This window comes from Stylophora pistillata, chromosome 4 (assembly GCF_964205215.1).
Source record: "Stylophora pistillata chromosome 4, jaStyPist1.2, whole genome shotgun sequence".
Lineage (NCBI taxonomy): Eukaryota > Metazoa > Cnidaria > Anthozoa > Scleractinia > Pocilloporidae > Stylophora > Stylophora pistillata.
The window spans coordinates 25,261,077-25,278,310 of record NC_142522.1 but is presented as its reverse complement, the minus strand read 5'-3'; the positions used below and the strand labels follow the sequence as shown (position 1 = coordinate 25,278,310).

The 17,234-nt window shown below is 38.8% G+C and overlaps 1 protein-coding gene across 9 annotated transcripts in view; it reads right to left on the bottom strand.

The window, feature by feature from the left end:
* LOC111332739 (sushi, von Willebrand factor type A, EGF and pentraxin domain-containing protein 1) overlaps positions 1–17,234 on the bottom strand; it is a 47,536-nt gene that overhangs the window by 11,538 nt on the left and 18,764 nt on the right. For 5 of the 9 annotated variants that reach the window (XM_088756704.1, XM_088756707.1, XM_088756705.1 and 2 more), the window contains one exon: positions 395–562. The exons of 1 other annotated variant lie outside the window; for it this stretch is intronic. In XM_088756704.1, coding sequence (XP_088612830.1) covers positions 395–562 — 168 coding nt within the window. Of the gene's footprint in view, positions 1–394; positions 563–952; positions 1,121–2,031; positions 2,200–2,753; positions 2,922–3,391; positions 3,560–3,810; positions 3,977–4,355; positions 4,643–6,639; positions 6,843–17,234 lie in introns of those variants that run through there. 3 more of the 9 variants (XM_088756709.1, XM_088756711.1, XM_088756710.1) reach the window with 3 other exon arrangements.

Genomic DNA, 17,234 nt, shown 5'->3' with positions numbered 1-17,234 from the left:
AGAAGCCAGTTCTTCTAAAGTCAGCCTGGTCAACAGTATTTTTATTGATGAGGAATAGTTGACTGATTTTATGCTTAGCATTATTGAATCTCCCAAGTCTACGGCGTTGGACAATTAATTAACCCCCTTCCAGATAGAAGTTTGAAAGACTGCTTAAACACACGGAATAGAAACAACACGATAACATAATCGTTTATCTCTCTGATAATTCCTAGAAGGCTCTAAAAGTAACGGAAACTTAAACTTTGCCTTATGGGAGATTCATACTTCTACTTTTGAACAATAGTTGTTACAGCGAACTTTCTCAGCACGTTCGTGACACCATCGCAAAAATCCGGATCGATTTTATGCGTGAAACTCAGAAATAGTGATAAAATTCATTTTCATCGTTTACCTTTGCAGACAGGGATAATAGAGCTCCATTTTCCGTCGTGGCACGTCGTAGACTGACTTCCCAGCAGGGTGAAATCCTTTAAACACACGAATTTCACCTGGCCACCGTGACCAAAATTAGAACCGATTCTTCTGCCATGTCTCGGTATACCAGGATCAAGACAGGATGCTGCAATTGACATTTACGGCAAAAAGTCTTAGAACAGATTCACCCTAAAACGCTGAAAAACGCTTTTCCTCTTCACTTAAACGGCGTCATTTTTCCAAATCAATCTCTCTAGGAAAGAAAGTTGATATCATTTCCGTATAAAGTTAAACGAAAACGATAATTGGATTACAATCCCCCACTCTTTACCTTTGTGTTGTAGTTCCGTGTGAAATGAAATTCGGTTGCAAGATTTTATGGCGTACATTGCTGTTAGCCTAGGTCTCGCTATCTTCATACAGAGAAAAGCAGAGCAGAATTCACAGAAAAGAAACACTTTTATGATCAGGCGGCAAGGGGAACAACCCTTGGTCTCTTAAGTACCGTCATTCCTGACGTAATTTTGCTGCTTACCTTTACACGTTGGCTTTGTTGTATTCCAATGTCCTGCTATGCAGAACGAGGTAGGTGAGCCCACCAAGTTAAAGTTTGGATTACATCTGTAAGCCACCATCTGACCATCTCGGAAATCGTCTCCGATTCTTGTTCCATTCTCTGGCATTCCAGGATCTCTACAAACAGCTTCAAAAGAGAGTCGGTACGTTACCCTAGCAGTAACATATCGCAACTGCACTTCCACGTGTTTAAGATGTCACCGTAAAGCAAAGTTGACCTCCATGAACTGCTGCTATGTCTGATGCTATTTAACTAAGGACATCCCCCAGCTAACTACCGGTATACGATCACCTATTGGTCCAAATATCCATGTTATTATCACGACCGCCTGACAGTGATGGCACTTTTATCAAGATTCCAAAGATCTATCTATTGGTTCTCCCTTATAATAATAATAATAGTACGGTATTTATATAGCGCTATTTCTATCACTATCCAATAGCGCTGTACAGTAATTTTATAAATCGGATTGATAAGATTAGAAAAATCATAAAAATCTCTAAAACATGAGTAGAAGAAACTAGCTAATAAGGTAGTCTGTAATAATGAGAGTAAAAACTTTAAACTTATATCGAAATTAACTAATTTCCTAGCCAATTAACTAGCTCACCAACTAATCAACCGATTTACTAGCTAGCTGTCTAGCGGCCTAACTTACTACTTAAATAATTAAATAACTCACCAAGCAGTAGTCTAATTATAAAATTTTTAAAAAGGTATGTCTTTATACAGGTCTTAAAATGTGATAGCGAGCCGCTCACTCTTATGTTGTTTGGAAGAGAGTTCCATAGAGTCGGTGCTACAAGAGAGAAACACCTCCCTTGTAGCCGCGACACATTTATTTACCAGTTAAGTTGTGAGTTAGGTTCACTGGTCAACACTTCCGTCTATTTTCATCGTCATTTGCTAGATAACGTCTTCATATTGCCAGGATAAATTATCTTTTGGTCACTTCCGCGTAAAAGCCTTCGAGGACCTTTATCTGTAATATGATGTTATCGTAGCTTCAATTACGAAGGACGGATAAAGTTTCATACCTCTACACGTGGGAATTTCGTTGCTCCATGTACCTTCACTACAAACGATTAGCTGACTTCCCACCAGCCAAAATCCTGGTTTACACCTGAACTGCAAGTGCTTGCCATGTCCAAAACTCCCGTCAACTCTTTCACCATTCACGGGTATTCCAGGGTCTGGGCAAGAAGCTGTGTACAAAGCAAAACCAGTTGCCATCTTATGGGCACATAACAACACAGCATACAACTTGGAAACGTAGTTATTTTTACCAATTACTTTAAAGTTCAGATAGAGTGACAGAAAGCAAACATTTTTAATGCTTAGAAAAAAAAGCAAGTGGCTGACACTCACGAAAAACATTTCAGGCTAACAACAAAGTCTGCATGCAATATTGTCTTTCATATCTACCTGAACTTATCTCAACTTTCCTTAGCATTAGGAAACTTCGAAGCATGGGGGGAGAGAGTTATCGTAAGCGCAAGTAGGTTTCGTTTCCCCTCCCCAGCATTTTTATCACGTTCCCAGATTGTATTTGGTACTCTTTGATTCTCTTCGAAAGAATGCTAAGTAAAGCCGGATTCAGTAACTTTTTAAAGCTCTCAACAAGGTGATGGAAAATTGACATCGTCAAACTTTCTTCTAAATGTGAAAAGATGGTGGAATCTGTCCTTGAGCGTATTTCTGTTGTCCGATTAATCCAACGTGAGGTATTAGATAAAGAGAGAATCTCCCATTTTCAAACCTTTGCATTCTGGCAAAGCCGAGCTCCACCTTCCACCCAAACAACGACTTATCGATGAACCAATGAGGCTGTAGTTTTCGTCGCAAGTAAACTCCACTGTGTCGCCGTCAATGAATGTGTTTCCTTTTCTTTTTCCATTCACTGGGACTCGAGGATCTTTACAAGTAGCTTTTTTTCGCGGTTATTTATATATAACAAAAAAAATGGCAACATGAAAATTAAAAAAAAGCTGTAGATTCAGGAAAATTAACAAAAACATCATTCAAAGTAGTTTCAACCTCATTTTAAATTGATAGCATTTCGATCGTGACTAAGAGAGTTATAACTCGATTAATCCCGTTAACTATAAGTAAGACATCGATCTTGCGCTAACAGATAAAAAAAATACGTACAGACTTGGTTTCAACCGATGCTCTCCATTCGCTGAGGTACGAGTCCCGTACGAAAAGAGAGTGAGGAAAATAATCAACCTTAGGTCAAAATTTTATCTATTCCGTTTACATCATCTTTGTTGCATTAAGGGCTGCGGGAAAGGAAGGATGCTATTAAAAAGGCCTTAATTTGTCTGAAGAATCCCGCGGAATTAATGCGATAGAACAGAAGCGATCTAGATTGCAGCACAAAGTAACACAACTTACCTTGGCATTGAGGAAGACCATGACTCCACGCACCCTTATGACAAACAGATGTTGCGCTTCCCACCAACATGAAACCTTCCAAGCAGGCGAAGTTTACCTGTTTACCGTGACTAAAATCACTCCCATTTCGATTTCCGTTTGAAGGGTGTCCGGGGTCTTTACAGTCGACTAGAACGATAAAAAATGCTCTATAAACCTAATTAACCTCGGGAACTGTCATTATTATCGACCAGGGAAGGGGGGAGGGGGGAAGGATTTTGGCTGTGTCACGATAAAACTAAGCTGATTTCCCTGTGAGGCTATGTGATATTCTTATGATCATTCACATTGATAACTAATTGGCAATAACTGGAAATTAAACCTCTAAATCATTTGACTTGAAGATAAAATGCCGTTAAAAGAAGATCTTTCAATGATACCTGGTGCAGAGCATCCAGAAAGCTCCAATCTTAGGCAGCAGGGTTTAGGATCGGTGCCACCCAACACTATTGGATCCTTGGGATAGATTCTAATCGACTGTGTTCTGATTGGAGGATCTAAGGTGTTCGACTTTAAGCCATTAATATTTTTGTTGCCTTCAAATTCCTGAAATGTTGACAGAAATTAAACTTATTAACTAGCTTATATGCATCATACCAATTAAGGTAACTTCGTAAAACTACATTTCACCTCTATCGCTTATAAATTCATGCGTAATTAACGAGCACACATTGTAGGCTTGTCCACTGTGGCTAAGGTTTGGATCTCTCTCACGCTCGTGGCAAATAAACTTAACATTTTCCTAGCTCGAAGAATCGCACTTTGGAAGTATTTTTAGCTGAAATGTAATACTCAATCATTTTCAGAAAACGTACTCAGTGACTTCCATATCTCTCCTGGAAATAACACTTCGAACGATAGATAAAAATAGCAATCCACAGTTAAAGTAGAAGAAACAAAATGAAACAAAAAGCAATGCAGGTACCTTATCGTATTCTTTCCAAGTTCCTTTTTCCAGATACTTGACTTTATATTTTTTTACCCACGCAAAATCAGATTTGCTTCCTTGAGTTGTTATGCTAGTGATTGACTTTGGTTCGACCAGTGTGATTTGTATGTATGGCAACTTGTCCTTTGGTGCCGAGCACCAGGCCTTTGCTCCGTCCAAACGTGCAAAGTGAGGGGAGTTAACTGAACTTTTTGAAGATGATGCTGTAATACTCTCGTCTGGTATTCGTTTACTTTGCATTCCAAGGTCACCGCTACAGCTCTCTGCAAAAATACAGTGAATAAAAACATGTGCACCTCTTGTGGGATGTTAGGGGTTTTAACCGCGGAACATTTGCCTCTTGCACGTTTCCCATCATAACCTTTGTCGGTCAGGATTTCTTTGGGCACGCACAGTTGTCGTAAGAGAAATTAAAAACAAAGATGGTGCAACAACGAAGTGTATTATGGGAGATGTAAGAGGGGTAAATTGAGCCATCAAGTTTTCACTCTTGGTTGAAAGTGGATGAAAATCCTACCATCCCTCAAAAAGGAAGCTTCCTGTTTCAAATCAAGACATGATATGAACTTTTGCGTGCTTTTAGATTTCCGACGGTTTGCATTATCCATGGGCGGAAATATCCGCAATACATCCAGAGCTCAGCTCATTACTAAAACACTAAAACGGGAACTCTTTTATAATTTGATTTTTCATGTGATGTGATGCTAATTCAGCCGTTCAAAGTTTTGGAAGCCCGGAAATCCTTTGCTTTGGGATTACGTAGGTTAATAATATCGTAAGCAAATCACGCAGACCTTTTTGTTTCTGACGTGTGCAATTTTCTTAGAGAAGAGTTGAGAGTTTTTCAGTTTTATCCATTGGCGCTTTATTTAACGGTCGTTGTCATTTACCGTGAGTCTACAGTTTTCCGTGTTGGAATAAACGTGTCTGGTTTGATTTTCCGTCTCGCTTACGAACAGGGCGTACCCTTCTAGTCTGAGAATAACCTCTACACAAGAAAATTTTTTCATAAGGGGAGCGATTGCGCCTGAGAGCTGAAACTGAGTTGGGAGAAGAAATCCTTTTGATTTAAAAACTTGTCCTTTCAGATGCAACTTCAGTGATTGTTAATGGAAGTTCATTGTTTAAATAGCTTGGTAACTTTCCATTCTTTCCCTCTTTCATTCATTCATCTGTAAATGTGATAGACTGGTAAGTAGTTTAAACTCCCCCATAAGCCCGAATAGCTTTGTCAGAAAGACCAATTTTGTTTTGTAACCTTCGGACTCCCTTGCCCATCGGTAACGAGCGCCGAAAGTTGGAAGGAACGCAAACAATTCCTGATTTTGATGGTTCGGTGCAAGAGTTCTTCCAAGCAAAGAGGTAATTTTCCGTAGTTATCAAACATTCTGGCCGTTTTTATTGGACAAATACGCCATTGGAGACCGCAATAATGTCGACGTTATTACACCAATTTGACAAGATTTGAAGATTTTAATGACGTCATTTAGCGCAGCGTGCAGTGTGCAGCGTGACATTTTTCGCAGGTATCCTTACAGTATCTATGCTAAAGGAAGTCTAGAAAATCTCTCGTCAGCTTCGCTTCAGTCTCATCGTATTTCCTTACGTTATTATTATCAGTTTCTTTTCAAATGTTTTTTCACTATAATCATTTGTATTTTGGTTATACTCATTCTCGGATAACAAAAAGATGCATAGCAATGATTCTTAGGTAAAAAAAATATATGAAAAAAGATATATGAACATCACGCATTCTTAAATTTTCTCAAAGAAAGACATTTGTAGCCAACAAGATGTACAGTGAATCTATTTTCTTTCAGTTTATTTTAATGAGGATAATTTAATGTCATCCCCTTATCATTACTCACGGTTACGTCTATCGTTATCCGTTTTCCACGAGATGTCAAAATCATGCTCTCTTAAATCCAAAAGGTGAACATGTGCCCATGCAAGCTATTTATACCGTTTCTTGCGAGATGTCAAAATCATGCTCTCTAAACCCAAAAGGTGAACATGTGTCTGTGCAAGCTATTAATACGCAAGCATAAATAAACGATTACGGATGGTTTCGACGTGTTAGAGTATACCGCACTGTTAGACCTCATGAATTAAAAGGCATCACAGAAGTACTTAAATTCAGTTGAACCTGATTTTTGACGATTCCTATCCTATAATATCGAGGGGAAAGTCCACCAGTCGGGTTTATTTATCATAAACTATCAAATGCTGCCTTCGAAACCGCAGAAACCTGCATTCTTACCTTCTTGTGACGTGAAACGGCAGAAAACAAGTGTCCACAACAACAGTCGGTAGACGACTCGCATGATACCGTCTCCAAGGGAAATCTTCCGAAAAGTATTGCAAACGATAACTATTTTACACTTGGAACAGGACGTCGACACAGAAGATTGCTAGTGAGTCTGTTTTGACGTCTCACTCTATGGCGTCACGTTTCAACTGACGTGATGACAACAACACCCGTTGGAATTAGCACTCGGTTTTCCGGTCTATTGCAGTCAAATACACTACGTGTTGACTCGTTGCATACTTTCGTGGAGACATCATCCGATGAAAGATGAAACAAATCGAGTCTGTGGTTTCAGTTTCTTTAGGTATTTTCCGAAAAGACCCAAAAAGAAAGTGGCTCAGTGTGTTGTGGCTTTTCAAAACTTTCCTTTTGGGTCCTAGCTCAGGTAAAAGTGATGTACTATTTTTCAAATGTCTACCATCTCTGCCTCCTCTTTGGAGGAACTTCAATCCCACTTATATAATAAAATGGAACTAAAGAATTATTTAAGGTCCAATCTAAGGTTTTATTTTGTTTTCCTATTCTTTTAGGCTTGACTTTTAGCCCATCGGATTTTTTTGTTAATCATAAAGGACTCTTAATGGTTTCGTCTTTGTTGTTTTTGTCTTTCGTGAACACTTTATTCAATCGATACCATGCTCAGAGAAATTAATTGGGAGTATTTCGAAAACTAGAAGCCAAAATACCAGTAATTGAAATATAACTGAAAAGCGGCTCACTAAGCTTACTCTCTTTGTAGAAACAATGTATAAAGCGAAACGAACAGTAATTCGTTAACACAATGTCCAGAAATAGTCCAGGCCAAATGTCACTGCAAAATAACACACGAACAATCACTTCCATGATCAATGGTCTATTTAAGGGTAACTCCAAAAAGCCCTTCTTTGAACAGTGCATATTTTGAACTATAAAAGTCCATAAACTGCATTGATTAGATAAGGCAGAGAATACACATCGCTTCAACGGACGGTTTCCGTTCCGACTACACGCTCTCAAGTTCTTAATATGACCTTTTAAATGCGACGGTTTTGGAACAGCAGTACTAGTATATATACCGAAACACAATATTACATTTCGTAAAAAATTACATGTACGGATTTGCGCTCACAAACCACGCGGTAAAGCGTCCGGGAAACAGGCAAAAAAATATGCCAAGCGAGAAATATTTCATACGTGACATAACTATTTCGAAATGGGGTTATGTCACGCATAAATATGTTTAGGTTACACAGAGTAACGTTCAGGTTTCGACTATTTTCCTTCTTCATTGATAAGCTGTACCTCAACCCATTCATGATCCCTAATCAATGCACCATGCCGTTTGGCTATTTCTCCGTATACTACTACCCAGGTGGGTATAGAAAAGATTAAAAGTAACCCTCAGGTATACACTTCCCAGGAGGGTATAGAAAAGATTAAAAGTAACCCTCAGGTATACACTTCCCAGGAGGGTATAGAAAAGATTAAAAGTAACCCTCAGGTATACACTTCCCAGGAGGGTATAGAAAAGATTAAAAGTAACCCTCAGGTATACACTGCCCAAGAGGGTATAGAGGAGATTAAAAGTAAACCTCAGGTATACACTACCCAAGAGGATATAGAAAAGACTAAAAGTAACCCTCAGGTATACACTGCCCAAGAGGGTATAGAGGAGATTAAAAGTAAACCTCAGGTATACACTACCCAAGAGGATATAGAAAAGATTAAAAGTAACCCTCAGGTATACACTTCCCAGGAGGGTATAGAGGAGATTAAAAGTAACCCTCAGGTATACACTGCCCAAGAGGGTATAGAGGAGATTAAAAGTAAACCTCAGGATATACCCAAGAGGATATAGAAAAGACTAAAAGTAACCCTCAGGTATACACTGCCCAAGAGGGTATAGAGGAGATTAAAAGTAAACCTCAGGTATACACTACCCAAGAGGATATAGAAAAGATTAAAAGTAACCCTCAGGTATACACTATCCAAGAGGGTATAGAAAAGACTAAAAGTAACCCTCAATTATACACTACCCAGGAGGGTATAGAAAAGATTAAAAGTAACCCTTAGGTATACGCTACCCAAGAGAGTATAGAAAAGATTAAAAGTAACCCTCAGGTATACACTACCCAGGAGGTTATAGAAAAGATTAAAAGTAATCCTCAGGTATACACTACCCAGGAGTGTAAAACTCACCATCCGGCTACACCCTCGGGAATATTGGCCAGAATCCATTCTTTCCCAACAGCCAATCACATTCTTGCCAATAATCCCGAGGGGTGTAGTCGGATGGTGAGTTTTACCTTTGAACAATCTGGGACTCCCTTCATGATCACTCCACGGGGACTTATCATACTCGTCACCAGGTGCCCCGAGCTCAGTGCCAGTTTGAATTGTGTAGATTAATTGTGATGTCAACGGTTTCGTGGCCGCCATTCTAGTGGGTTAACGTGCAAGTTTTACGGAGCCTGGTGGCTTCGCGTTATAAGCTGGAGTTGCTTTAGTGAATTCACGGTTTAGAATTATTCCTTTTCTACGAGGTCGGTGGGTTTTATTTGACGACTGGACTAGATTTTCGCGAAAAAAATTAGCTGGATTGAGGGTCGATCGGTCCCCGACGCTGCCGTCAGCCTCCTACCTTGTCTCTGTACTATGAAGGAAAGATGAAGAAGAGTATTTTTCCCGAAACTTCGTGTACATATTAAGGACAACAACAAATCACCACATGGTAAGTTTCATTGATTTTTATTTCCATTTTCAAGCAAATTTCCAGACCTAAACTGCGCCTCATATGTTCTTTCTATTTAACCAAGTGCACGTGACACAAACAGTAAGCCTGGGTTACCTATGATCAGTACGGTGGCCCAGAAGGCTCAACGCAAACAAAAAATATACTGCAGCAAATAAAAAATATACTGCAGCAAATAAAAATATACTGCAGCAAATAAAAAATATACTGCAGCAAATAAAAATATACTGCAGCGAATAGAAATATACTGCAGCAAATAGAAATATACTGCAGCAAATAAAAAATATACTGCAGCAAATAAAAAATATACTGCAGCAAATAGAAATATACTGCAGCAAATAAAAAATATACTGCAGCAAATAAAAAATATACTGCAGCAAATAAAAAATATACTGCAGCAAATAAAAAATATACTGCTGCAAATAGAAATATACTGCAGCAAATAAAAAATATACTGCAGCAAATAGAAATATACTGCAGCAAATAAAAAATATACTGCAGCAAATAAAAAATATACTTCTGCAAATAGAAATATACTGCAGCAAATAAAAAATATACTGCAGCAAATAAAAAATATACTGCAGCAAATAAAAAATATACTGCAGCAAATAAAAAATATACTGCTGCAAATAGAAATATACTGCAGCAAATAAAAAATATACTGCAGCAAATAGAAATATACTGCAGCAAACAGAAATATACTGCAGCAAATAAAAAATATACTGAAGCAAATAAAAAATATACTGCAGCAAATAAAAGATATACTGCAGCAAATAAAAATATACTGCAGCAAATAAAAAAATCAGAACGCATAGAAAAAAAGTACCACAGCAAATAAAAAATGCAACGCAAACAAAAAATACTGCAGCAAATAAAATATGCAACGCAAACAAAATATGCAACGCAAACAACAACAAAAAAAAAAACGCAAACAAAAAAAATTGGAACGCAACGCCAAGGAAGACTGGGTAATAGTTCTTAGTTTCCCGCCAAAACAGCATGAACTGCAACTCGCTTTTGGCTATGGACTAAAGCGATCTGCGTAGGATTATAGAAGATTACTTTCATCAAGGGTATGAAAATAGAGTTATTATCGATATTTTAAAGGAGCAGCATGGTACTGTCATAAGTTCGCTGCAGAACATGGTTTCGGAAAGGTGAAACAAGCAAAGGATGGAACGAGTGTTGGCGGGAAACTAAGAACTATTACCCAGTCTTCCTTGGCGTTGCGTTCCAATTTTTTTTGTTTGCGTTTTCTTTTTTTTTTTGTTTGCGTTGCATATTTTATTTGCCGCAGTATTTTTTGTTTGCGTTGCATTTTTTATTTGCTGCGGTACTCTTTTTCTTTGCGTTTTGATTTTTTTTATTTGCTGCAGTATATTTTGTATTTGCTGCAGTATATTTTTTGTTTGCGTTGAGCCTTCTGGGCCACCGTAGATCAGAGATCAGACGTCTGATAACAGGAAAAACAGTGATGGCAAAGAAGCCCAAATCAGTAGAAATCGCCAAAAAACACAACGAACACACAAGGAATGAGTAAGTTTTATTAATCTAACGTGAAAAATGTTCATATTTCGGAATATTTGGTGTTTTATCTGGACCATACTTTCCCATACTATTCCTTATAATGCATTCAAATTCTCAACGGTTGCTCGCGTAACTTAACACCGCGTCACACAACGCGTGACGCTTTCAAGAAATAATCCTTCGCTTTTGCTAACGCTCGAGGCGTGAACTTGGGACGCCTGTGGTTGGTGAGGATGATGCAGTGAGCCGAGCAAATTCCAGAGCCACTTACCCCTGTTTCTTCGAGAAAGCTACTACAGGAAGGTAACGATGATGATCTGGATCTATTAAGAGTAATCGTTTGAAATGCCAGTGGCCGAGGCGAGGAGTATCGGCTTGTGCACATGGAAAGTTTTCGAGAGTTTTGTTGAGAGGGTTCACTCAGCCAGCTAAGATTGTGCTCCAGGTAAAATCACGTAACCTTTATCCATATCTTCTTGAAGTAGTCTTCTAAGCTGTGACTCATTTTTCAGGCTATGCGAAACTTGAAAATAAATGTTATTATTTTTTCATTTCCTTTAGCCTCTATTATTAAGTCAGTGGAGAATGAAAGTGACAGATTTGGTCACACTATTTACGGTAGTTGTGTTATAGAAGAATTTCCTGGCACTGGATGTCACAATGTTGCCCATAGAGTTCCGAAGTCAATTCAGGAAAAGGATGTTAACGGGCAGATAGTGTATGCTTCCTGTGTAATGGGACTGGGAAAGGAAGGCATTTCAAAACTCTGTGAAGTTCTCAACATGCCCATCACAATGTCTAAAATTAATTAACTTGGTACAGTCATGAGGGTGTGTTGTTTCAAGCACACGAGAGTGTTGTACACAAAATGTTTGAGAATAACAGAGCAGACTGAAGCAGAAGGATTACTTTTGAGGAAGATGGAGTGAAAAATTGAGACTGCTATAGGAGAAATACCAGTTAGTTTCGGTGGAACTTGCTCAAGGCTAGTCATGGAATCAGCCTAGAGGGCATAACATATGAGGCTGGAGCCTTTAATTTTTAGCTATCAGGAGTGAAAAAATGATTCAAAATAGTTAATTTTCAATTCTTTTCGTTTCAAAATTGTTAAAAAGTGATATTTTGGTGCTTCATGATGCTATAACCACCCCCAATTGATATGGCATTGGTTAAAGGAGGAGTTTTTCTTTGTGTCAACTTTAACAGCAGTTTTCTCAAAACTGCGTTTTCGTAGTATTTGCTATTTACCCCCACCTTTTTTTTACTTCAATATATGACCAATTGTTGTAAAATTTAGCATAGGCTGCTGACAACAACTATTCACTTGACTCGGATGATGACTTCCGCACAGGTTGTCGAAACGTCAGTCACTACCACCGACAACAGTCCTTCTCAAGACTACACTCACCCGGACGATCACACTACATTTTCACTTATCCGCTATTTAAATCTGGCGGGACGGGATTGAATAATGAAATGCTACATCAGAGGGTATGCGGTCATCAACGCGGGTTCTAGGTCTAAAACTTAGCGAAATCAGCGGAAAATAATAAGGGCTAACATTTAAAACCGAGGAACTCTTTTTTCCTCAAAGGCACTTTCCTATCTCCAGAGGTTTTAAGAAGAAAATTATTAGGGTGTACCAAGTTTCCGGAGGTTGTTCTGTAAAAGAAAAGTGGCAAGGAAGACGACGCCTCGAAGTCACAAAATAGGAAATCAACCCTGCAAACTGTTCAAAAATCCGTTTTACGCGGCAAAACCTAGCGCATGCGCATACGTTATTCAGCCCTGTCATTTGGCGGTACATTTTGATTCGAAGCATGCGTTGTCGAGCTAACCCAGTTCTCCTCGACCCGGTGGTTTCCCGACCGGTCACGCTTTGTAATATTATTTACATCAAACCGGTACCAAAGTAAGTAATAGTGAGTAAGTAAACACTTTGTTTATAGAGGGTAGCACTAAATAGCTAAAAGCTAATGAACTTGTGGCCCTCAACTAAAAATAAGAGTAAATATTAAGCTAAGGTAAAATGATTTAACTACACTGTTCTTTAAAAAATACATTGAAAAGACTCTTCTTAAATGCAGGAAGAGAATCTTTACGTCTAATTCTAAAGATAATTTATTCCATAGTCTGCAAGCTCTGACTAAGAAAGACTTTCCACCTTCTGTCTCGCGTATATACTTAAGACAAACTAAATTAAATTTAGCATACCTGGTATTTCTAGAGTGGACTTGATTATTAACAATAAAAAGATGTAAAAATGTCATGCCTAAATCACGATGAAACAAGTCCAGCTTGTTATCCACAGAAGCTTAGATATTGCTCAACTTATTTTTGGTGGTACATTTAGGAAAAAGATCCTAGTTTAAGAACGAAAGGCAATATTCTGACAAAACTTGTACATTTTCAGGGCGATTTCTCCGGATGTCGGCGTTACCCAAAAAAGAAGAGTTTTACCCTCGTTTTGCGAGCAGTCGTTGTTACCATGGCAACAAGAGTGCTGCAACCTTTGAAAAGGGCATATTTGTGCATCCCCCTGAGTGCCTACCTGCATCCAAAGTTTGAAGGGAGGGTTGAACACTTTCATTTCCCAAGAAGTTTGATTTTTACAGAGACTTGTTCTTAAAACGCAATTCATTCATTTGCTTTGCAGTTTGTCTGTTGTCGATATTACCGTTTGTAATCAGTGCAGAAATAAAATGTTCTTAAATATGAAATTACACTTGAAGGGGTGAAATATTCGCAGCGAAATGTTACTTACAATTCTATTGGGTAATCCATACACCTTTACAGGGCTCTTTGCATGTTCTTTTAGCGGATGTATTCGATTGATTGTTAGACCAGTATTTAAATTTGTTGCGCCTATTTAAGTATGAAAAAGGTAATTCGTCCCCAGATTCTTTGCGACTGCATTTTGGCGCCAAAACGGAACAGCTGCCCAAATGGTAATTTACTTGAAGTATAAGATGAACAAAACTTGTTGAGATTAAAACAAAATTTAGATTCACTGTTGCTGGGTATGGTTGCCGAAATGGAGGAATATTCAATAAAAATACATCTTTATTTGATAAAACATATTTCTATTCGTTAAAATATCTTTGCATTCGATAAAAAATGTTTTTACGCGATAAAAACATGTGTTCATTCGATAAAAATATTTTCAGTCGCGATCGATAATGACATATTTTCTTTCTATGAAAAAAATAGTTTCATTCGATAAAAAATGTTTGGATAACATCACGTGGTAAGCTTAGTCCTGGTCGCTAAGCCAGACAAGTAATCTGCCGATTTGAATTGCGCCATGTCTGTCGTTCTATGTCCTTACAACTTGACCCAGCTCCATACTATCGAGAACCTTGAATCGCTTAGTAATTCGTTCCGAGGTGAGGCAAGTTCTTGAGGACTATCTGCAATCAAGACGGGATCCGTTAGCAGTTCTAGCAATGGGAGGGAACTAACTGGGTATCTGAAATTGGAATCTACTTTACATGGATCAGCTCTCAAATAAGTAGCGCAGGTCGAAAGGGCATGCTCTATCAGAGTATAAAGCATGAAGCTGAGCTAAAGCTATCAAGCCATCTGCCAATTTGTACTTTGTCTAGCTTTTTTTTCGTTAATTAAAAGTGAAATTTCGGAATAAGGAAGCAAGTCGTTAGCAACAGAAGAACAAAATGTTTGTAAACATGCTTAGCGTCTTAATTTGCATTTCATATTACTCGCCAGTCTGAAGTTGAAGTTCATTTATTTGTTTGAGCAGGTTGATTGATTTGGCAGCTGTAATAGCTGATGTGGACCTGCTGTCCTAACCCACCCATCCCACCCCAGGGGAGTGTATGGGAAATTAACGTCTCCTGCCCCAACCCGGCAGGAGACGGGACCTCCAATTATTCGTCCCTATCCGAGAAGACTAGAATATCTAACCATTTCTTGATGTTACAGAAAGGTAGCAAATTCTTCTCAATTATTTTAAGACCTTGAGTGTTGGTCCGGCCGGGGCTCGAACCCTCGACCTCCCGCACTACAGTCCAGCGCTCTATCCTTTGAGCTAACCGGGAGGCTGGTCCTGCTCGCGCAAATCCATGGGAAAACCTTAGGGAAAGCTAACGTGTGTAGGGCTGGAGGATTTGACGTGAGCCGTGGCACTTTTTTAAACATTCAACAGCTTCAGAGTTCGAAACAATTTATCATCTTAGTCTCTATCTTCCTTATCGCCGCTACTTTTCGTCACTCAGCAACAAAGCAACTCCAACTAGACCTCATCCAAACGTTCTTCATTAGTTACGACACGTGCCAGTGCTGTTTTAACTTTTTGAAATAAAGTCGCCTTTACTTCTCTTTTCAACGCCATAGTTCGGAAAAGAGTATGGCTACGGATCTTGATCGTGACTAATAAATATCCATGACAAATTTGGGACCAGAAGAAAAGTCCGGATAATTGAGGTTTGACTGTATGATAAAGCTTAAAAATATATTCAAACTGGCATAACATATATAAAATTCATACAAATCATAACGATGTCAGCGGCTGTAATCAAGCTGTGTTCTATCGCGGCTTTTTAACCATGGCAATCTCCGGTCATCGCAATGGGGCAAGCCTCAGAAATTACGCCGCCCTGCGAATTGACTGAACTAAAAGCTTCCCGTCTGTTATCCTTTCCGATGCTTTGAGTGGAAGGCCACATCAGTCACACTAGCCGAGCTTTAAGGCGTTGTCAGCCCGAGTAATCTTCATGCTTTAGCGAATTCGGCTGTCGTTCATTCATCGCAGTTCGTTCTCTAATTGTTACGTGAAAAAACTCGCGTATTTTATGAGGCACAGTTCGGCCGGATTTGACTGAACATTTTGCGTTTAGATTCCGTGTTAGACTAGAAAACTTTGGGAAAAAATGTTAAATTCGGCCCACTGAACAATTTCAGTTTGTAAACTATTGAAGATTGTGAACTTTATGGTTCGACATTTGGGTAGCTCCAGTCTTCTTCAACAAATCCGGCAGATTCCTTGAACCATTTAACGAGGATTCTGACTGGCTTATTTTAGCCTACTCTATCGGAGTATAGAGCATACTGGAGACGCTGTTGTTCGCTCTGGAAACAAGTTTTTTGTGAAAATTTAAAGTTATTTGTATGAAATTTAACGGATTCTTTATTATAAAACGAACAGAGACAACTTGACTGTGCTCTGTTCTGTCGTAAAGCACTTAGAAGCGCGCCAGAACTCTTTGGTGCTCTAGCCGCATCCTGCGTGCTTTACAACAGAACAGAGCACTGTTGAGGCTTGTCTATTTGTTTAATAGTTCCTTACCATTCCTTTTGACCGTAAAAAAGCTAGTAAATAAACCCCTTTCTGGTGTCTGGTATGCGGGCTTCTAATGCCCGCGGCTTAGGTATTATCAAGGGAAAACCTGAAACTTGAGGACAATCTCACAGCCAAGGACATACTAACAAGCCAGAAAGAGGTTTATTTATTTTGAAATTAAAACTCTCCCATTTCGTATCGCACGTCGACAAAATGTTTTGTTGACTTTTTTCTAGTTTCAAAGCAACATTTGGGATGAGCTTCTTCATGCCACTTTGACAATACTCTACAAACAAGTTCGTTTGTCTTTCAAGTAAAGTAATAAAGTTGAAAAAGCAAAACTCTTTAACAGAGCCTGCTTTTTTTTCTGACTCTGTTTCTTTTAGGTGGAAATGATTAAGGACAAATATCGACGTAAATGGGGGTTATTGCGTGATAACTGTCCACGTGCTGCGTGACCTAAAGTAATGGAATCCCATAAAAATTAATGCGTGGGTTGTAAAGGACACTTATTTTTGAAACAATAAAGTGACTTCTACGAGTAACACTTTCGTCACCATCATCTACATCCGTAGAAACAAGAGAACACGTTCTATGGGTAGAAACTAGCTCAACTCCTCATACTCAATAGATTGGGAAGCCTGGATTGCAGAAGTTTTGCAGTTCTCTTTTGAGGAAGAGCCTTATTGACTGCCAATTTGCATCACGGCACGGTTTTCCTTATTTGAATTTTCGACCATGTATCGGCACATTCTAGGTTGAAAACAATTCTTTCTCCACGAGTTCGATCTTCAGCTTGAGTACTATATCGCTTAATCGTTTGTTCACTTCAGCTGTGTCAGCGAAACTGTGTGGCATACATAAACCTCGGTGCTTCAAAGAGCGGCGAATAATTTAGCCCAAGAGAATATGAACGGTTGACGTTCTCTTGATTAGCCCCCATAGAGTCTACTGAAAACATCAATAACGAACTCAATGAAAAAAACATAT